The 22,643-nt window shown below is 47.6% G+C and overlaps 1 protein-coding gene across 1 annotated transcript in view; it reads left to right on the forward strand.

Annotated features, from left to right (window-relative positions):
• The first annotated feature begins 5,443 nt into the window (after positions 1 to 5,443).
• Positions 5,444 to 22,643, forward strand: part of CPQ (carboxypeptidase Q) — a 293,090-nt gene continuing 275,890 nt past the window's right edge. The window contains exon 1 of the mRNA XM_026659134.2: positions 5,444 to 5,692. Within this exon, the coding sequence (XP_026514919.1) occupies positions 5,602 to 5,692 (91 nt within the window). The 5' untranslated portion in view covers positions 5,444 to 5,601. The remainder of the gene's footprint in view (positions 5,693 to 22,643) is intronic.

Genomic DNA, 22,643 nt, shown 5'->3' on the forward strand with positions numbered 1-22,643 from the left:
GCAAACACCCCATACTGAGCAGCTGTTTCCACAACTCGTACCCCCTCCCAAACCTCCCTTAGATGTGTAAAATGAACTCCTGTGCATAGCTGTGGAGGGGCTGGAGGTGGTTATGTGATAGGGTAAATTTTACCATATATCTGCTGCTTTCTTTCATAGTCCCCTTCTGCCCCCCTTTGCATCAATCTTGTGCACTATTAGGACGTGTTCTCCATGGTGTTGCATGAAGGGAAGGAAGCACAAGGCCTTAAGCAAGCAAGGGCAGAGCTCCAGTGCTTTCTTTAAATTCCAGTAGTAGCTGAATGCCAGCATTTGTTGGTAACTTTAGAACATTTCTCTCTTCCGACTGAATTGAAACTGCAAAGACTGACGGAAGGAAATAAAATCTGAAAGCTCAGTTACGTATTGGTCTGTCTATATATATACACAAGTATCTGCGAACCATAGGAAATGTTACATAGAGACCTTTGAAGAGGAAAACAGGGAAACTTCTTTTAATGCCATTGAAATACATTGAACACAGGGGAACTTTTGGAGAGACAGTGGAACAAATAGTAAATAATTTATTAAAAAATAGGGATTATCTTTCTCAGCAGGGATAGCTGGCACATGGGAAATCTGTCCAAGCCTATCCTGCTTACTCTTACTTTAAACATGCCCCACCCCTACATCTTCAGACCTCTCCTGGCAGAGTCTAGGGAATCTTCACATGTTTTTTTTCCATTCATACTTTGAGCACTACAAAAAATACTGTATAGGGAATGCCAGTGCTTTATTCTTAATTATTTGTATTCCAGTAGCACCTTGGAAGCTCCAACCAGAACCAGAGCCCCACTGTAGTAGGCAACACAAAATATACATAGTAAGAGACAGTCCCTACCTCAGTGAGCTTACAATTTAAATAGATGGGGCAGACAAAGGGTAGAAAAAAGGAAGGATCATCGGCTGCATTTTAGACATGGAGATCTGTGGCACTGAGAGATTAAGGAACATAGGAATTGCCAGCCTGAATCAGAGGTAAGGTTCATCTAGTCCAATACTCTGTCTCTGATTGTGTCCAGCACCAAATGCTTCTTCAAAGGAAGGCGTAAGAACCCTTCAGTAGGTGGATGTGGAATCTTTCCCCATATTACTCTCATCCTGTTCTCCAATAATTAGAGATCACCATTTCACCTTAAATGGTCCTTTGAAATATGTGACAGGTTTCAGAGTAGTAGCCGTGTTAGTCTGTAGCAGCAAAAACAACGAGGTGTCCTTGTGGCACTTTAGAGACTAACAAATTTATTTGGGCATAAGCTTTCATGGGCTAAAACCCACTTCATCAGATACATGGAGTGGAACATATAGTAGGGAGGTATAAATACACAAAAGAATAAATGGACACAAATCTGACATCAGGAATTATAACTTTCAAAAACCAGTAGAACACTTCAATCTCCCTGGTCACTCACTAACAGACTTAAAAGTGGCAATTCTTCCACACACAAAAACTTGAAAAACATACTCCAAAGAGAAACTGCAGAACTGGAATTAATTTGGAAACTGGACACCATCAAATTAGGCCTGAATAAAGACTAGGAGTGGATGGGTCACTACAAAAACTAAATCAATTTGTTAGTCTCTCAGGTTCCACAAGTACTCCTTGTTGTTTTTACAAAAACTAATTTCCCCTTGCTAAATACTCACACCTTCTTGTCAACTGTTTGAAATGGGCCAACTTGTTTACATTGGCCTCATTAACACTACAAAAGTGATTTTCCACTCCCAGTCAACTGTTGAGAATAGCCTACTTCCAACTTAATTGAATTGGCTTGTTAGCACTGATCCCCCCCTCCCAACTTGGTAAGGCAATTCCCATCTTTTCAAATGCTGTGTATTTATACCTTCCTACTGTATGTTCCATTCCATGCATCTGATGAAGTGGGTTTTAGCCAGGAAAGCTTATACCCAAATAAATTTGTTAGTCTCTAAAGTGCCACAAGGACTCCTCATTGTTTTTGAAATATGTGTTAACTACTTATGCTAAACAATCTGTTCTACTTTGTATTTAGCTGTGAGACTCTGAGTACATTTCCCAGACCTGAAGAAGAGCTCTGTGTAGCTCAAAAGATTGTCTCTCTCACCAAAAGAACTTGGTCCAATAAAAGATATTACCTCACCCACCGTGTCTCTCTAATATCCTGGGACCGACAGGCCTACAACAACACTGCATACATAAAATCCCTCAGGCAGACCTGCCCCATATCTCATCTTTAATTGGAAGGAAAGAAGGGAATCATTCACTGGCAGTTAATTTTAAAGTGCTGTGTGTGCCACAGTCACTCTCAGAGATAATATTTTGTTGTTTGAGTTGCAATAAGACATTTATGATCTCATTAATCACTATCTATACTCACCACTAAGAGACACCAAACCAGCAACAATGTGTGACACACAACTTCTTGGGGAAGGATATGCAATGAATACTCAGAAACCACAGGAAACAAACAAGACAGACAGTCACGACAACAGGTTAGTTTTGTAACATTTTTATTAAAACAGTTACTTCCTCTGTCTAAACAGAGGTTTCAAAAACTGACAATTTAAATGTGGGAGATGTATTAATGTATGCTGTTTATGTGCAATTTTCCGTATATTGAGGAAGACGCAACTTAACATATTGAAAGAGACAAACAAAATAAGCAGGTGGAGGGGCCAGTCTGGCAGAGATGGAGTGACTTTTTATAGTACTACCTTCTCCTCTTTCAAATCTCTCCTTAAAACACACTTCAGTGAGGCTCATCAGCATTATTTCCATTCCAACTAGATGATACAATTTATGGGAATCAGAGCACAGTATTGGATGGTAGAGGGTAGTTCTTCACTGTTATGTATTGGACTGTAACAAAATTGCTTACTAAGGCTCTGGTCCTACAAACACTTGGGCATGTGTTCACATCCGAAGAAGTGAGGTTTTTACCCACGAAAGCTTATGCCCAAATAAATCTGTTAGTCTTTAAGGTGCCACCAGACTCCTTGTTGTTTTTGTAGATACAGACTAACACGGCTACCCCCTGATACTTGGGCATGTGCTTATCGTTAAGCATGTGGGTAGTCCCAATGATTACACTGGGCCTACTCATGCTTAAACACATGCCTAAGTATTTGCAGGATCAAGGCCTATGTTTGTCTTCTAAGACCTTGTCTACACCAGTGGCTCTCAGACTACTGTCTCCCTTTCAGTAGTCTGATTTGTCTTGAATACCCCCAAGTTACAAAAATTACTTGTTTACAAAATCAGACAAATTCAAAATGTCACAGCACACTATTACTGAAAAATTGCTTACTTTCTCATTTTTACCATATAATTATAAGATAAATCAATTGGTATATAAACATTCTACTTACATTTCGGTGTATAGTATATAGAGCAGTACAAACAAGTCATTGTCTGTATGAAATTTTAGTTTGTACTGACTTCACTAGTGCTTTTTATGTAGCCTGTTGTAAAACTAGGCAAATATCTAGATGAGTTGATGTATCGCTAGGAAGACCTCTGTAAACCCCCAAAGGTGCCCGAACCCCTGGTTAAGATCCACTGGTCTAAACACATAAATTGCATCAGTTTAAGCAAATCTGTTCAAAAACACACACATTTAGTTAAACCAATGCAACTTTGTGTACACTAGGCCATAGCATAATGAACTGTGGCTATACATCATAGTTGTCAGAGAGAACTAATGCAAAGACGGTTCAGAGAACCTTGCAACAATCAACCACTTATATTCTAATATTATTACTGAAATATTTTGCAAGAAGGATATGAATGAAGAGGAGCTTATTATATAGGGAATTCTGATGTAACTTCTTCTGACATACCTGCTCATTCCATTAAAAGGAGCATCTCTCCATTGATGGAGGTGTTCACTGACATTTCAAAACTACAATTATTGAAATAGGCCATTTCAGCAACTCCCTTCATCCAATAATAAATAAGATAGACATTTTTAACAGTAAGGGTAATTAACCATTGGAACAAATCACCAAGGGTTGTGGTGCACTCTCCATCAGTGGCCAGTTTACAATCAAGGAAGTGCTGTGGCCTTGTGTGATGCAGGAGGTCAGACTAGCTGATCACAATGGTCTGGCCTTAGAATCTGTAACAACCCAGGAAATAAAATCGTATTTCAAAGGCTAAACTACCTCCTGGCATGGGCAGTGGGTGAACTCCCACTTTGGGGAGGTCCTGCCCACCAGAGCCCCGAGTGCCAGGCTGGCCCTAGCACCAGGCCAAGCCGCTGGCCCCCCGAACATCAGGCTAGCCCCAGCGCCGGGCCACCCAGGGCCGGTGCAAGGAAGTTTCGCGCCCTAGGCGAAACTTCCACCTTGCACTCCCCCCTCCAGGCCTGCGGCAGCTCCCCTTCCCCCCCTCTGCCCTAAGCGCCCCCCCCCGCAGCAGCTCCCCCCTGCCCTGAGGCGCCCCCCCCGCGGCAGCTCCCCACCCCAGCACACCTCTGCTCCGCCTCCTCCCGAGCATGCCGCCCTGCTCTAATTCTCCTCCCCTACCATGCTTGCGGCGCCGAACAGCTGATTGGCACCGCAAGCCTGGGAGGCGGGAGAAGTGGAGCAGCGACCGCGCGCTCAGGAAGGGGGCGTAGGAATGCTGTAAAAAAAAATTGGGGTCACTGCTTTTTGGCACCCCCAAATCTTGGCACCCTAGGCAACCTCCTAGTTTGCCTTAATGGTAGCACCGGCCCTGGGGCCACCCCTCGAGCATTGGGCCGAGCTGCTGCCCCCCCAAGTGCTGGCCTCAGCCACCAGCTCAACCCCCTATCACCACTGACCCCAGCACCGGTGGCCTGAGCTCATGGCTGCCAGCTGGAGCTGAGCCCCCACCGGCTTCCGGTAGAGGGGCAGGGAGGGCACGGCCTCAGGGCGCAACATGGGCGGTGCCACGGCATGGGGGAGGGGAAGCTTAGCTGCCCTGGCCTGTGATACCCGTTGCCCATGCTCCTGGTGATCTCCTCAGGAGTCAGTGGCAGGGCACCAGCAGAGAATGTGACTGATGACCAGTGCTTAATTTGTAATGAAAGAGGTGCCAGGGCTCAAGCAATTTTCTACATTCATAACTAATGCAGCAAGCCCAGGGATGCGGGGGCTACAAACTGCCAAAGCTGGCGGTGCCGGGGCTCAGCCCTGGCACAAATTAAGCACTCGGGAAGAGCTTCCTGCTCCCCCAGCGAGCCCCTCACAGCTAGTGGAAGGGCAGCAGCCTGCGGCAAGAAGCCGGGGTGGTGGCAGCAAGCAGTGGGGCTCGTGAGGAGCCTGCTCCCCGGGCCCGACCGTGTGGGTCAGGCCCCGAAGGAGAGGCGGCCGAGCTGGAGCTAGCTGCGGGTCCCCCACAGGGGGGAGAAGGCGACTTCGCTCTTCACCCTCCGTTAGCGCCGGTTCTAGCGGCCGGCCAAGGTCTGCCGGACTCCCCCGGCGGGACTCGCAGCGGCTGAGCCTGGCGCTCCGGGCGGGCCCGGCTCTGAGCTCGGCCGGATGAGGCAGCGCAGCGCGGGAAGCTCTAGTAGCGCCGAGTGGCTCAGTCCCGCCGCCCTTTGATCTGCCGCGTAGGTGATGCCGCCTGCAGCTGCGGACTCCTGTCCGAGCCAGGGCGTCAGGGTGAGCCGCTGTGGGGCTCTGGGACCGGCGGGTCTGCACGGGGAAGGTGCGTGAGCCGCTTCTCTCTCCGGCTGCTGCTGCGGGAGGCCGGGCTGCTGCTGCAGAGGCCAGCGCGGGGCCCGGCCGGCCTGCACGACTTCTGGGGCCTCTGGGTCGTCGCTGGCCTGTGCCACTGCCGGGGCTGTGTGCCAGGGCCCCAGTGCTGTGCCGGGAGCACTGGGCCCCCAGCCTTCCCGTGACGTAGAGTCACCAGGGGTGCCTGCATTGGCGCTAGGGGACCCCCCCCCTTCCCAGGGCTGCGTGGGCGCACAGCTGCCGCCCCGCTCCTTGTTTGTTTTTTCGGGGGGGGGGGGGGGGGGGGGCCGCGGGGCGCCGGGGGGGGGGGGGGGGGGGGCATTAGTGCTGCAGAGGGTCCTTTGCACCCCATCCTTCCTGTGGCTCCTCCACGGGTCTCTGTGCAGCTGGGCCAGGCTGCACTTAGGGCTCTGCTCAGCCCCCCCCCCCTCCCCGGCACCCGTTAAAATTACTCCTTTTCAAGCGAGTTCAATGGGAATTGAACATTGCAGCAGTACAAATGTTCAAATTAACATCAAGTTGATTGCGCCCCGGTTAAAAAGACAGCGAGAGAGGGGGTACATAAAGGGTTGATGGGTGGGCAGCAGAGGTGACACGTAACTGACCGGCGCCTAGCGCCTGCCTGCACTCACCAGCCCCCACAGTTCACAGCGTGCAGCCAATGGCAGCTGGAAATGGGACAGGGGGTGGGGCCCTGCTGGCCGACAGCCCTTAGGCAGGGGGGGCTGCACTCACGGACCAGCAGGGGGAGTGACTGGCCCCGCACACTGCATCTTTGCCGCGCCACCAGCCTTGCACACGCACTCCCATTGTCGGCCACAGAACCCCTCCACTCACCGCAGGTGGCTGGCGAGCAGGGATCCGGCCAGTACTGATAGGAGTGGAGGGGAGACAGAAAATAGTGGAAAGTTTTCCCGTTTATAAGAAAAAGTTGGGACAGCTGCAGGACAGTGCTGGGTTTACAATGGCGCCATGGAGCCAGGCCCATGCCCAGAAAGGGCCCCTGCCTGCTCTGCTTGCACTGCACTCGAGACCCCGCTGGCTCACCCCCCGCCCCTGCCCACCACTTGCTCCTCTCGGCCTGCCCACCAGCCAGCCGATGGCTCCTCTCCACCCCCCTGGTTTAACCTGCTGGCTTCTCTCTGCCTCCTGGCCAGACCCCAATGCACCTCTGGCTCCAGGCAGTCTCTGCTTCCCACCGCCAGTGGGGCCCCACCTGTCTCCCTGGAGCTGAGCCGCCTGGGACTGATGCAGAAGCCTGGCCAGTCTCAGCCAGTTGGGGTGGGGGGAACAGCGTGGGTGGCTTGGCTGGGCCCTTCCAGGCAAGTGGGTCCTGAGGGAGCCCGGGTGGGGCAGGCCCTGGCCTGGCTGATCGCACCACTCCCAAGGGGCCGGACTGATTCCCCGCCCCAGGACGGAGGTGGCTTAGCCTGGCAGACACAGTCGCCTCCCAGCAGGGCCAGTGATTGAGGCCAGGAGGCAGGGTGTGGGGGAGTGGGTCTCTGGAGGGCCTAGGGGGGGGGAAGGTCTCTGTGTGTTGGGGCACTAGGGAATGGGGGTTCTGTGTGGGGTGCTGGGCAGTTATGGTGTTATGCAGGGCACTGTGCATTTGTGGCGGGGTTGGGGGGGGGCTGGGCACAGTGGGTCCGGGGGGGCTCTGGCCGCAGGGAATCGGGGTGTGTGTGTTCTGGTGTTGGGCAGGAGGGCTGTGTGGCACCACACGGGCCCACCCCTGAGGGGAAGGGACATGCTGACAGCACAGAGCCAGGCGGGCCATTGTGCGTCTGGCAACTGCCGGTTTGTAAATAGTGCCCTCGCACTGGGCTGGGCGAAGCGGGTCCGCCCCTGCCATGTCATGCCCCATTGCCCCTGGCTGGCCCCTCGTTCCGGGGACTGAACCCCCTGCGCCATGCTCCATTGCTGCCATGGGGGCACACAGATATGTTTGGCACTGGGCCCACAAAAGGTTAATCCGGCCCTGCTGCAGGAGGGCTTAAATATGGGATTGTCCTTTAAAAACTGGACATCTGGTCACCCTATTCATGGGACACTGTGTGGTTATTTGACTCAATGGGTGCAGTGGTTGCTCTTACCAACCTGCAGCTGAAATGGTTCTACCAACGAGTCTTCTGTTCACACATGGCTCTATATGGTTCACATGGTAAAAATGGTACCAGTCACCCAGTGCCTGCTATCAGTTTGTGCCACTCTGTTGCCTCTTTCACCTGTTCGGTTGTGTTGGTGGTTTGGTGCAGATATCCCTAGTACAGTCCCAGCAGTACATTCAATTTTTCAAGTCCCAACATGCCCAATATAGCTTCAGCATTGCTCCCTACAGCTCCAGCGTCTCTCACTGTGCTTCACCCTGGCCACTGTAGTTGGGGTGCTTCTCCACCTTGTTTTCTTTCCAGGCCTGGCTATAGCTCTCCCATGGTTCACCCCTTTATCATTCCCCAGACCGTAGCCTTCTCTGGCCCTCCAGCTTCAGCTCTCTAACTCAGAGAGCCAACAGACATCTCCTGCTGCTGCTCTCAGCCTTCAGCTTTCTTTGGCCTGGGGAAGTTTGTAGGAGACCCATCCTGACTGTTCTCCTGTCTTCTGCTTGAAGTGGCCTGATCTGGCTCCACTGCTCACTCGGGAGTTCTTACTGCTCCCTCCTTCAAGGAAGCCTTCAATTCTGTTCTGCTTTTCTTAGTGAGCTTGTGCTCAAGCTCCTTCTGTGGGTTCTGAACTCCTCCTTATCTTTGGGCTGTCTCTCATTTCTAACTCCCATGGCAGCCACACCCTCCTCAGACTGGAATAGGAGTATTGGATCCCATTTCACTTAAGGGCCTGCTACCATGCTCAAAGATTTCCTTTTTGAGAACTATGCAAAAGAGAGGCAAGTATAGAATAGAGAAGAAGAGAGAAGTGTACATCAGGATAGTGGAAAGCTAAGGTGCAGCTCTTGCATATAAATGTACAACACAGAATGATTTAAAACCTGTGAGTGATACAGAGTTACCCACATTGTTCTAAGAAGGCATTATACAGTTTGGATACTTTTTGTACTTCAAGGAGAATAATTAGAAAACCAATGGTTGTGTCTTTTGAGAAGCAAAAAATAAGCTAGTCTCAAAGGAGAGCACGTTCATACACTTTTGAGAAAGATTAAGGACAAAACTTTGAAATGCAACCACTCTGGCTTTTTTTATTCTTTTTTATTTATTATTTAATTCAATGGGCCCCAAAGGAGTTCCAGATTTTTGGAAGTGCGGCGGTACCATCCATAATGCCAATTGAAGTTAATAGGAGTTGTGAATAACACTTCTGAAAATCAGGCCCAAGGTATCTTCAGTTGGTCATCCTCAGCTGAGGCACTCAAAATCAGTAGCACTTTTGGAAAATGAAAAGTAACATTCCCAATGTCTGGTTACTATGGGCCTGATTTTTCAAAGGTACTGAACATGTGCAGTTTCATGTTGATTTCACCAGGAGTTGTGAATGTCTAATACAGTGGTTCTCAAAGTTTTGTACTGGTGACCCCTTTCACATAGCAAGCCTCTGAGTGCGACCCCCCCTTATAAATTAAAAACACTTTTTTATATATTTAACACCATTATAAATGCTGGAGGCAAAGCAGGGTTTGGGGTGGAGACTGATAACTTGTGACCCCCCCGTTTGAGAAACCCTGGTCTAATACCTCTGAAAGTCAGGCCTGATGTGCCTGCCTGTTATAATAAAACACAGATCCTCAGCTAAAGGGAAAGTGTGTGTGTTATGCTCTCCCACCCCTCTTTAATTTCCTTCTTTTTAACACACTGAGATTTGTGTCTCCACAAATGTACTTTCAGGAACACACCATATGGGATAGCACCTGTGTAATGTGCAATTCTCGGTATGACTATGAGCAAGACTGATTCCATGTGTTGGGATGGAGGACTTACTAATACTCTTATCCAGCATGTAGTCCTCTCTGCTTCAACCACAAAAGATTTATAAGGTTTAAAGCTAGGATGAAAAAGGCCGGTCAGATTTTGCTTGAGTGGTGTTCTGTTAGGATAAAGGCTCTTATTGGAATTCATTCCTAGGGTGGTCTATTGTCTCATGTTCTTCAGAAATACTTCATAATCTGAATAAAAAGCATCCACTTCATAAAATGTAAGTTATGTATTGTTGGTCTCTTGAAAACTTAAACTAATTTTTTCCAGTGTTGCATCTGCTGTGGCTTAGATGACATTGTGGAAGCAGGGAAAGAACTGACAGGAAGGGGATGCAATGCATGACAGTTCGTTAGCAAGAGTTAGGCTAACTGTCTTACACAACATCCATGAGTAATGCCCACGATACAGTTTTTTTAAGCTGGCTGGACACTGTTTTATAGATGAGGTTTGTGTCAAGTATAGACAGACCTAGGACTTGGCCAGCAGAAGTTTGCAAATTCACGCTAAATCTTTGGATTGCCTTGGCTAGTTCCTTGGTATCAGGGCCGGCTCTGGCTTTTGGGCCGCCCCAAGCAAAAAATAGAACAAAAAAACGGGGCAGACAGAATGGCAAAGCAAAAAAACAAACAAAAAAAAAACCGGGGGGGGGGCCAGAGCGGGGGGGGGGGGGGACCGGCGGGGGGGGGGGGGGAGAGGGAGCGGGCGGGAGAGAGAGAGAAGGGGGCGGCCAGGGTACAGCAGGGGCGCTGCCACGCGGCCCCTCCCGCTGTGCCGCCTCCTGCCGCAAGGGCTCCGCTCCAGTCGGCGGGGAGGGAAGGAAGAGGACCGCCCTGCAGGGCGCTCTGGTTCTCCGCGCCGCCGCCCCCTACAGGGCGGCCGGAGCGGAACAAAAAAAAAAAGCGGCCGTGCCGCCCTAGGATTGGGCAAAATGCCTCCTCGAATAATCTGCCGCCCCAAGCACCTGCTTGCTCAGCTGGTGCCTGGAGCCGGCCCTGCTTGGTATTCAAACTATTGTTAACAGCATAAAAATAAAGTACCAAGACAGACAAGAACAGATTTCAAATGTGGGCTGGGAAAGAACCACCTAACATTGACCATAGTTGGGAGACATCTGCCACTAGGGCACTTGTGAATTCCTCTTATTTGGTTTATATAGTATGGTTTTGCACATGTTGCATTCTTTAATGCCAAATAGTAAAGAAAGTGGTTTATAAGGCCAAGTTTATTATTGATATAATTGCCCAATTATAGATGCACTGGGGATTCATTTATTCATTTCTGCTCCAGGGACTAGAACATTTTTTACTTTCTTTGTTTGAAGGTTGAAAGTTTGGTCTGATCATTTATGTCTTCCCTTCCAATTGTGAGAGGTTGAAGGAGGAGGATGGCTGCACACTAAAGAAGTGGCAGCTGCAGGGGAAAAATATCTCACTTATAAAAGTGATTAGAATCTTCAGATGTAATGAATAACAGAAGGTGCTGTGTGGCCTATGCATGAAATCTTGTCTGTCACACACTGTGTTTCAACAATTTTAGATACTTGTTTCTATGCACATGGAAGAGTCTCAAAATCTGAAATTAAATAGAAATCTTTTTTAAGCTGACCTGAAGTCGGTTATGTTCCTCTCTAACGGATGTGATGAAGTCTTAACTAACACATCTGTAATGTTCTAAACCCTAATTTTCTGATGAAGGAAAACTTCCTAAAGTTGAAATTTATGACAGAATCTGTGGAAAAAATACTGGTCTTTGCTTTTGGTGTTAAAAGGGGAAAAATGTTGTGTCATTTAAAAAAATGTATGCCTACATTTTGAAAGGTGACTAGCGATTTTTGGGTGCCCAAGCTTAAAAGGGCCTTTTTTTTCTCTTTAAATTTCTCTCCCCCTCAAAGGTCCAGTGCTCAGTATTTTCTGGAAATTAAGCCCCCATTAAAGTGTCTCAGCTTGAACACCCAAAAATTGGGGCACAGAAGCATTAGTTGGTTTTGAAAAATTAGGCTATATTTTTTTAATGGGTGGGTTTCAAAACTTAATTTTGAATTACTGTCCCAGCATATACAGTGGTCTCCATTACAATGCCAGCATTTAAAATCAGGTATCAGACATCGCAGAGTTTCCTCCTATATTTAGAATAGAAAGCTTATGTGGTAACTGTTTGGTAACAATTGGCAAATAGTGATTCTGATATTTTCTACTGTACTGTCATAGATGGAGTGTAAAGAGAGAGAGACAACATAGGCGAGGTAATATCTTTTATCGGACCCACTTCTGTGGTGAAAGGGACAGGCTTTTGAGCATTACAGAGCTTTTCCTCAGGTCTGGAGAAGGTAACCAGAGTGTCTAAGCTAAATTCATGATGGGACATATTAAGCATGAGGGTTTCACAGATGCCACTTAAAAGGAAGTGGACAATTAAGGGTTAGGAAGCAGCAGGGTATGTTACAAGTTGTTGCAATGAGCCACAATGTCTCTGTTAAGTGCATTGTTTTAAGTGTCCAGCAGAATTTAAGTTCCCAGGCTTATCTTTTGCAGGTTTCCTTTAAGGGCGAGATCTGAGAGATTTTCTTAAAGCTTTACTAAATTTATTTTATCCCTCAAAAGTTCCAAAATATATATGTAAGAGTTTAACTTGTCTATACTTTAAACTGTCTAAAGAATCTTCTGTGTGTACTAGTATTATGATTTTTTTAAATTGTGCAATTCTTTCACTAAATTGCCTTTACTAAAGGGTCAGGAATTGCAACCCTGTATCTTGTAAAGGAAACAATATTAAAAACCTGCCTCAAATTTATTTGTAAATAAATGGCTTAAATTTTGTAGAGGCTAAAACATAGCTTGAGGCAGGGGAGAATGTCCTGGTAAATACAAATAAGAAAGTAATTAAGAATACATAACAGGATATTTATTTAAAACATAATTGGTGGCTGCCCTGATTTCAAAAGAGCTATGTGACAATTTATGCTAGCTGAAGATCTGCTCCATAGGCTGGCCTTTGACCTGATGTGTTGATGTGAGCAGGAGATTTAATTTTCTCAGGGACTAAGAACCACTGCAACCCTGATGGCCTGCCTTCCTGATACTGATGTGAGCATACTCTTCTATTTTTTTAACTGTTTTACTTTGTTTATTTTCTGTCGCAGTTACTGGTTGTTATAGTGCCAGGTCTGTTCTCAAGTTTATTAATAGTGGAGAATTTCCTACTAGATCACTAGCAGGAAAAGGGGAAGAAGTTGCTTTTGTTCTTTTTTCACAATTCTACTCAATGTATATAGGTATCCCCACATTTTTAATATTTTGCATTTTGATAGTGTCTGAGCAGGCTGTTGACTATGCAAGAGAAATGGGTTTTAAGTAATTTCAGTGATTCAAGCACCCCTGGTAAGGCTCTTATGAAGTATTATTTATGTGACAATAGACTTCAGAGGAGGTGTCATGCTCCCATGAGATTTTGGCTCAGGCCATAAGTTCTCTCTTTTAAATCAATAAGAACTCTTATTTATTTCACTGGTTTGGCTCCTAAAGACCACAGTGCAGAGCAGGCCTCTGAAGTTGTTTTCCTTCTGTTTGACAATAGGATTTGGTGTACTCATTCCTGATATAAGTACTTCTCATGGTCCTGAATTGCAGGTCTTCCCTTCTGCCAGTCTTTCCTTATAATGTGTTTCTATCTCATATGGAACAAACACTTGATTCCATTTACACTGCACTAAGATGTCTTGTGGAGTTCAAGATGTGGAGAATTCTGAATTGGTTTGGAAAGAAAAAGAGCTGGAAGCTACTAATTTCTTTAAGATTAATCATATACTTTGGTGAAGTCTTATTATCATCCTTAGACATCTCTATAGAAAAAGTGTGTTCTTTATTGCAGCTAAAAGTGCTCAGTGCTGTACAGGACACAAAAGGAAAAGAATGTATGTCTCAAAGAGCTTACATACTAATAGAAAGAAATGGTGAAGATAAAATGCCCTAGAAAGCCTACAGGAAGGAATAAGAGATTTTGATTTTAATGATTTGTTTGGTTTGGTTCACTTCTTGTGGGCATTATGGAAGAAGCCTTAGGGGGGAAATAAAGCAGGAAGAAGGGTGGCTTAATGAACCAATTTGAGAAGCATTTCATGCATAGGGGTTGGTTTTGAACAAGGCATGCAGACAGAGCTATAAGACTTAGGTTTGTTAATTTTCTCTGTTTGCATCTGTCTGTAATAATCACACCACCTATTTAGATAAGTTAAAACACATTTAATGGAAGTCCTTGCCACTAACCGAAATATTTTTTCCTCTGAAGGGCAGAAATCTTATTTGATTTCTACCTGCAATCCTCCTCCTGTTGCTCCAGGCAGATCTGTTTTTGTCAGAGTGTTTCAGCACATGTAGTGGTATCGGATAAGGATTGGTACATAGATGTGATTGTTTAATTTTGTGCTCTCTAGTGAGCAAGCCTGGATACTTCCTCTCACCTGGCAACTCCCTGACATGTTTTGCAAATGCTGCGTTTTTTCCTGATATTATTCAGACTCTCTTATGATTTGTAGAAAATGCTTTATGCTTTCAGCCTCAATGCTTAAGCAACTTAATGTGAGATTTAAGCTTTTGTATTTGAGGAGTATTATATCACTTATGATGATAAATCCCATATATTCTTTCATCCAGATCATTTGGCAAATTTTATTTAAAGTAAAGCGGATTAAAAACAAACATACCAAGTGAATCCTCTTCTACTGACCCTGAGGTTAAATTAGTGGATGAATTCAAGAATTTGGAACTGTTTAGTCAATAATGGGAACTATGTCTTTGAAGCAGTTTGATACTTGTATTTTCCTGTTTTTAAAAATCAGTGGTTCTTTTTTCCTGTCTATGATCCTACAGTGTAGACTTGGCAGGCTGGTCAATTGACTGCTTATTATTTGACCCTGGTCAAATACGCCAGCAAGAATGCCCCAATGTAGGTGGTGGCCCACCTTTGTGACTGCATCACCGTGCGGTTCTTTCTTGGTTTCGTAACTTCATTTGATTTGTTTCACATTTTTCTGAGTTAACATAACTCAGTAAAGTAACTTGTTTTTTTGGCATAAGTATCTATCTAGGCTAAGCCTATTGGAGACCATAAAGTTTTACTTGTTATTGTTACTTCTATTATCATTCTAAAAAATTTGTGCTTTAAAATATTATTTGATCCTTTTTGACATTTGGAAATATTTGACTAATATTTTGACTGGTCAATTGACCAGTTATTTTAGATCTGGTCAAATGCCCAATCCTACTACAGTAACCTCTGGGTCAGTGTGTTATATGTCCCCCAGTCTGCGAATCTGTTCTCTTGCTTTTGGCTCTGGAGGTCCCTGTTTTAATCTCTGGTGCCAGCCAAGTTGGGGGCAATCACACGGGGGAGAGTGGGTGGGGGCGCAACTATGATTTGAATTGTTGTGGATCTCAGACACTTGGGATGAGCTTCCTGTGTCCAGAGAAAGTATGTAACCTATTGGTCAGTGTGTATTAACTGTCCACCTGTATGCCAGTCTGTAGAGAACGTGAGTCTGCTCTAGCTTCCAGCTAGAGAGCCTGGCTCTTTAGCTGAAACTATAGAGATTCATGCTTATATCTCCATAGGTCCATACATTCTGTACTCTGTGTCAGGCTGCCTGTGCAACCTTAATTTGCTCCCCTTGTTATTATGATAACATATGATGTATCATATAATTAAAGACTGTCTTTCCACAGGACTCCTTCCTCATTCAGTGCACAGATGGTGCTCTGGGGATGAATCAGGGTTGTGTAGTGAAGGAGACTATTGTCTGTAGGACCTCTGCCTCATTTGTTGCTCAAGTTAGAAGGTGTGTAGTGAATGAGGCAGGGAATTGCAAGAAGAGACAGGATAACTGGGATGGAAGTGGAGCTGTTCTGTAATAATTTTTGAATATAGTATATTGACCTGATTATTGGGATGTTTTTGTATGAATGTTGGTTTGGTTTAATAGGGTGTTGTGAGGAAAAACTAACAGGAAAGGAAGCAATGGCTTAAATTAAACCAGCCCATGGTAAATACTTAAGAGTTATTAAGAGATAATGACTTGTTAGCTTTGAAGATTCTACCTCTTGGCTCCAGCCGATTTGCAGAACTGATTGACCTGTGGGGCCAAGGTCTGGGAACCAGAAGTTTAAAAGGACTGGCAGTGTAAAAAAGTATCAGGAGGTAGCCGTGTTAGTCTGTATCCACAAAAACAACAAGGAGTCCGGTGGCATCGTAAAAACTAACAGATTTATTTGAGCGTAAGCTTTCGTGGGTAAAAAACCTCACTTCTTCAGATGCATGGAGTGAAAGTTACAGATGCAGGCTTTATATAATGACACATGAAGAGAGGGGAGTTACCTCACAAGTGGAGAACCAGTTTTGACAGGGCCAATTCAATCCGGGTGGATGTAGTCCACTCCCAATAATTGATGAGGAGGTGTCAGTTCCAGGAGAGGCAAAGCTGCTTCTGTAATGAGCTAGCCACTCTCAGTCCCTATTCAAGCCCAAATTAATGGTGTTAAATTTGCAAATGAATTTTAGTTCTGCTGTTTCTCTTTGAAGTCTGTTTCTGAAGTTTTTTTGTTCAAGAATAGTGACTTTTAAATCTGTTATAGAATGTCCAGGGAGATCGAAGTGTTCACCTACTGGCTTTTGTATGTTACCATTCCTGATGTCTGATTTGTGTCCATTTATTCTTTTACGTAGGGACTGTCCGGTTTGGTCAGTGTACATGGCAGAGGGGCATTGCTGGCACATGTTGGCATATAAAACATTAGTAGACGTGCAGGTGATTGAGCCCTTGATGGTGTGGCTGATGTGGTTGGGTCCTCTGACGGTGTCGCTAGAGTAGATATGGGTACAGAGTAGGCAACGAGGTTTGCTACAGGGATTGGTTCCCAGGTTGGTGTTTCTGTGGTGTGGTGTGTAGTTGCTGGTGAGTATTTGCTTCAGGTTGGGGAGTTGTCTGTAAGCGAGGACTGGCCTGCCTCCCAAGGTCTGTGAGAGTGAGGGGTCATTTTCCAGGATAGGTTGTAGATCATTGATAATGCACTGGAGAGGTTTTAGCTGGGGCCTGTACATGATGGCCAGTGGAGTTCTGTTATTTTCCTTGTTGGGCCTGGACACCAATATTCCACATGAGGATGGACTACAAGCTGTCAGGAACAGTATTCCTGATGAGGCCACAGCACACCTGGTGGCTGAGCTTTGTGACTTTGTCCTCTCCCACAACCATTTCAGATTTGGGGACAACTTATACCTTCAAGTCAGTGGCACTGCTATGGGTACGCGCATGGCCCCACAGTATGCCAACATTTTTATGGCTGACTTAGAACAATGCTTCCTCAGCTCTCGTCCCCTAGTGCCCCTCCTCTACTTGTGCTACATTGATGACATCATCATATGGACCCACGGAAAGGAGGCCCTTGAAGAATTCCACCTGGATTTCAACAATTTCCACCCCACCATCAACCTCAGCCTGGACCAGTCCACACAAGAGATCCACTTCCTGGACACTACAGTGCAAATAAGTGATGGTCACATAAATACCACCCTATACCGGAAACCTACTGACCGCTATACTTACCTACATGCCTCCAGCTTCCATCCAAGACACATCACACGATCCATTGTCTACAGCCAAGCCCTAAGATACAACCGAATTTGCTCCAATCCCTCAGACAGAGACAAACACCTACAAGATCTTTATCAAGCATTCTTAAAACTACAATACCCACCTGGGGAAGTGAGGAAACAGATTGACAGAGCGAGATGGGTACCCAGAAATCACCTACTACAAGACAGGCCCAACAAGGAAAATAACAGAACACCACTGGCCATCACGTAGAGCCCCCAGCTAAAACCTCTCCAGTGCATTATCAACGATCTACAACCTATCCTGGAAAATGACCCCTCACTCTCACAGACCTTGGGAGGCAGGCCAGTCCTCGCTTACAGACAACCCCCTAACCTGAAGCAAATACTCACCAGCAACTACACACCACACCACAGAAACACCAACCCAGGAACCAATCCCTGTAGCAAACCTCATTGCCTACTCTGTCCCCATATCTACTCTAGCGACACCATCAGAGGACCCAACCACATCAGCCACACCATCAAGGGCTCATTCACCTGCACGTCTACTAATGTTATATATGCCATTTCACACAGCCCCTAGATACCCCCTCTCTGTAGGGCCGGATTAACCTATTGTGGGCCTGGCACCAAACATATTTGTGGGCCCCTGTAATGGGGTTCACGCTGCGCCCTTGGGCATTCGGCCCCTGGGCCTCCCTCTTCAATGACTCAGGGACACTTCAGTCTGGTGCAACACCTGTGCTCTTTAGTCTCAAAAGGTTTCCCACCATCAGTTCCCAACTATATACAGGCGTCACAGCTACTTTGCCTACAACAGGCCTGGCCAGAAACAGACTAGGAGGCTCCCACCTCCTTCTGTGCCTGACCTTTCCCTTTCCCTCTTCTCTGGCTTCCCCCCAGCCTTTATAGCTCCGGGTTAATGAAGCTGGCAGGTGCGGCCAGTTACCAGGCAGGCACAGGGCTATTCACCCAGCCCCAGTCCATTCCCCTTGATTGGCGCTGGAGTGGCAGGAGCTGATTAAGGACTTCTCCACCAGCATCCTGCCACAGCCCCCATGGGGGCAATGGAGCATGGTGCGGGGGTGATGGTGTCGGTCTGTGGAGTGAGGGGCTGGCCAGGGGCATGGCAGGAGCAGCCCCGCTCCACCCAGAGTGAGGGCACTATTTACAAACCGGCAGTTGCCAGACGCATAATGGCCTGCCTTGCCCTGTGTTGCTAGCATGCCCCTTCCCCTTGGGGGCGGGCCCATGCCATGCCACACAGCCCTGCCTCCGCCCAACACTGGAACACCCCTGATTCTCTATGGCCAGAGCCCCCTTGGAACTGCTATCCTCAGTGCCCCCCCCCCGATCCTACCACAAATGCACAGCGCTCTGCACACCACCACCACCCCTGCCCAGCGCCCCCTGCTCACAGCCCCACCACAACTGCCCAGCACCCCACACAGAACCCCCACTCTCTAGTGCCCCAACACACAGGCCTGGTCTACACTTACCCCCCAATTCAAACTAAGGTACGCAACTTCAGCTACGTGAATAACGTAGCTGAAGTCGAAGTACCTTAGTTCGAACTTACCTCGGTCCACACGCGGCAGGCAGGCTCCCCCGTCGACGCCGCGGTACTCCTCTCGTATAGCTGGAGTACCGCAGTCGACGGCAATCACTTCCTGGTTCGACTTATCGCGTCCAGACAAGACGCGATAAGTCGAACCCAGAACTTCGATTCCCAGCCGCCGAACTAGCGGCTGGGTGTAGACATACCCACAGAGATCTTCCCTACCCTGTCACCGCCCAGCAACACCCCCCCAGGCCCTTCAGAGCCCCATTCCCCCACGCACTGCCTCCCGGCCGCACTCACAGACTCTCTGGGAGGTGACTGTGTCTGCCGGGCTGAGCTGGCAGTGCAGCTAGGGCTAGTCCCTCAGGACCCACTTGTCTGGAGGGGCCCAGTCAAGCCCTCCACACTGTTCCCACCCCCCAACTGACTGAGACTGGCCAGGCTTCTGCACCAGTCTCAGGTGGCTCACCTCCGGGGAGACAGGTGGGGCCCCACAGGTGGTGGGAAGCAGAGACTTCCTGGAGCCACACTGGGATCCAGCCAGGAGGCAGAGAGAAGCCGGCGGGTGGGGCCAAAGGATGGAGACCGAGAGGAGCAAGTGGTGGGTGGGGTGGGGTGGGGGGGAGCTAATGGGCTGGCAGGGTCTCACGGCACTGTGGAGGTGGCGCTGCCTCCCTGGACCCCACTGTGCAGAACTGGCTCAAGTCCTGCCAGCTCTTGCCCCCCCCCCCAAATAGAAGTAAAACTATGCCTATGCCCAAGGGTCCGGCCCCTGTCCCAGAGCCCTGAGTTCCCCCTCCATCCCCATTGGTCCCTGGCGTTTTTATAGCATGTTGAGGGGGACTCAGCAAGAAAAAGGTTGAGAACCCATGGTAGTGAGTTTCAGCTGGCCTGACAAGTTCACTCTGCCCTAATTTGTTAGTGTCATAAATCGTATCTGAGATGTGTCATGTAAGGTATCATTGGAAAACTAATAACACACTGAGCAGTAGTATTCTTGTGGGGGATATCTGTGGTAAACTCCCAAGGGACTATACAAATATGAAGGATATGTGAAACTTAAATTTATTTACCAGACAAGTCTGGGGACTGGGTAAACAGGTTTCTCCCAGACAAGGGATCGGCAGATGCCTCCAACCTGATGTCATCAGAGTTGATTAGCAATCACTGGGTCAAGTGGCCATTCATTTGCATTTTAGAAAATACCAGCAGGGGAAGAAGCCAGCATAGAATTCTGTTCACTAGCAGACTCCATGTGGTCTTCTCCACAGCTTGAATGAACTTTACTTTCGGGAGCGGGGGGGCGGTCTTCAGAAGATTCCATTTCAAAGCTTCACTGGACTATAAAAGGGAAGAGCAAAGAGCCCCAAGTTGTCTTTCACCTAAAAAGACAAAGGAACCGAACATTTTGGACTTTGTGGGAGATCGTGACTAGAAGGGTGGTTTGTCATCTTTCTGGAAGAGGTAGTGTGATAAAAATCGTACCTTGAACTAAGTCTGTAGTTTTGTTAAGTCTTACTCTTGAGAGCATTTTTCACTTTTATTTGCTTGTAACCATTTCTAACTCTCTCCTTTATACTTGAACTCACTTAAAATCCTATCTCCTTAAACTTGTTTTTACTTTTAATCTAAACCAACCCCATGCTGTTTGGATTGAAGTGATTGTTAGCACCAGTTAAAGTGATAAGCTGTGCATTTTGTCCCTGTAGAGGAGCAAATAAACCTTATTATTCCTCTGAATGGTCCAGGAAGGGGCTGGACACTGCAGAGCTCATGCTTTTGGGAAAAATTGGATCAGGGGTGTGTGTGTTGGGTTCATCTTGCCACGTGTAACCAAAAAGCGGTGGATAACAGAGTATGGTTGGTGGGTAACTGTGATGGCATGTCCACCCCATACAGGACTGGAAGGGGTTAAGGTGGCCAGGTAGACCTATTAACTCCATAGGCTGCACCTGGAGGAAGAGGCAGGGAGCAGGGAATTGATTGCAAACAGGTTCAGCTGTGCAGGAATAGGTGGGGCCTATAAAGCCAGGAACCTGGCAACAGACAGGCTGCTGCTGGGAAAGGGCAGTCACTCCCTGGGAAGAGGAGGGTTTGGAACTGGTCCACCCAGAGTAAGGAGGGGAACTGGGAGTGGTAGGAAGCAGTCCAGGGAAAGATCAGTCAGGGCTGGGAGAGTAGAGCTCAGAACTGCTGGGTTGAGAGTCCCTGGACTGGAACCTGGAGTAGAGGGCAGGCCCAGGTTCTCCTATCTGCCACTGGGGAAGTGGCACTGGCAGGGCAGTGAACTGGAAGACTGCCTGGGTCACTGTGGGAGTGACAGAGTACTGAAGGACTGTACCCCGGAAGTGGGGGGAACGCTGAGTGACCTGGCCAGAGGGCCGAGTCATGAAGAGGAGATTGTGGTGCTTGGAACAGAGAGCGCCTGCAGACCAGAGAGAGAGAGATGGAGTGACAGTGTGCGACTGCAGGAAGGGTGCATTGACCTCGAGAGCTAATCCCCAGAGTGACCAGGAGGAGGCGCCAGGCAAGCAGTGAGTGGAGCTCTCTGTGACAGTAACAAGCAGGTTGCTGGACCAGAGCTGCTTATCACATAGACACACAGTGCATGCTTGTATGCTGGCTGGGAGCATCCAGACAAGGGAGCTACAGCAGCAGAATATTTTAAGGCACCAAGGGTTACAAGGTTACAATGCATCTAGGGTTACTTAATCCTGCCATGAGTCCAGGGAACTGGACTAGATGATCTCTCGAGGTCCCTAACAGTCCTATGATTCTAAGGCAGCTGAGGACACAAGCCCCACTGGTCTGGATTGCACTCCAAAGTTTGACAGCTGTACTGACGCATCAAATGGGTCCACATAATCCACTCCACCTACATGTTTTTTATTCATGAAATTAACTCTGGCAGAAAGGAAGTATGACATTTGAGGTATCAAGGCAGCCTTTGAAGAGTGACATCACCTTCTGGAAGGAACCTGGTTCCCAGTTCAAGTCCTTACTGTCCACAAGAACTTGGAATATCTCTGCACAGCCTGAAACTTAAATCAGCATCAGATTGGTCACTATTTGTCCCCTGATTTGAGTTTGTCATGACTTATCACCCGAGTGTTAGAAATGGAAAGGTGGATCTAAGCCCGCAAAGATGAGTACACTGAATCCCACACAGACCCTCTTTTGACAGTCCTTCAACCATCCAGCTTTCCCAATAGAATGGTAGATGAGAGCCTAATGTCCATCATTCGGTCCCTGCTGCCTCATGACCCATTCGCTACCTGGATATGCCAGGCTATGGACAATACAGATACCTAGCTCAGTTCAGGTTTCCATTTACAGAATGGGATTCTCTACCATGGGTAAGGATACTATTTATTCACGGAGATCATGGATTCTGTGACTTTAATGGACCTCCGTGACTTCTTTGGCGTCAGCCCCTGCTGCAGCTGGCTGCGGGCAGGGTCGGGGCCGGAACTGTCACTCCAATCCCCAGCAGCCATGGCTGTTGCTTTCAAGGGCTGCAGCAGGAGCTGGAGCCAGAGTTATAGCTGCACGCTCCCCTGGCAGTGGCAGGGGGTATCAACCTGCCCCCCCCCAGGAGTGGGGCTCAAGCTGTCAGCCCCCCCCCCAGCAGTTAGCTTTTTCTCTCCAACAATTTTTAGTAAAAGTCATGGACAGTTCACAGGCTTCTGTAAATTTTTGTTTATTGCCCATGACTTTTACTAAAAAATTTTGGGATATGTAAGGGTTAAGTAGAGACCTAGGAAACCGCTGGTGAGCTGACAAAGTGCCATCCTTCTCCCTTCCCTTCTGCTGGTTAAGGATTGATAAGCGTT

This window comes from Terrapene carolina, unplaced genomic scaffold (assembly GCF_002925995.2).
Source record: "Terrapene carolina triunguis isolate 2854851 unplaced genomic scaffold, T_m_triunguis-2.0 Scaffold58, whole genome shotgun sequence".
Taxonomy (NCBI): domain Eukaryota; kingdom Metazoa; phylum Chordata; order Testudines; family Emydidae; genus Terrapene; species Terrapene triunguis.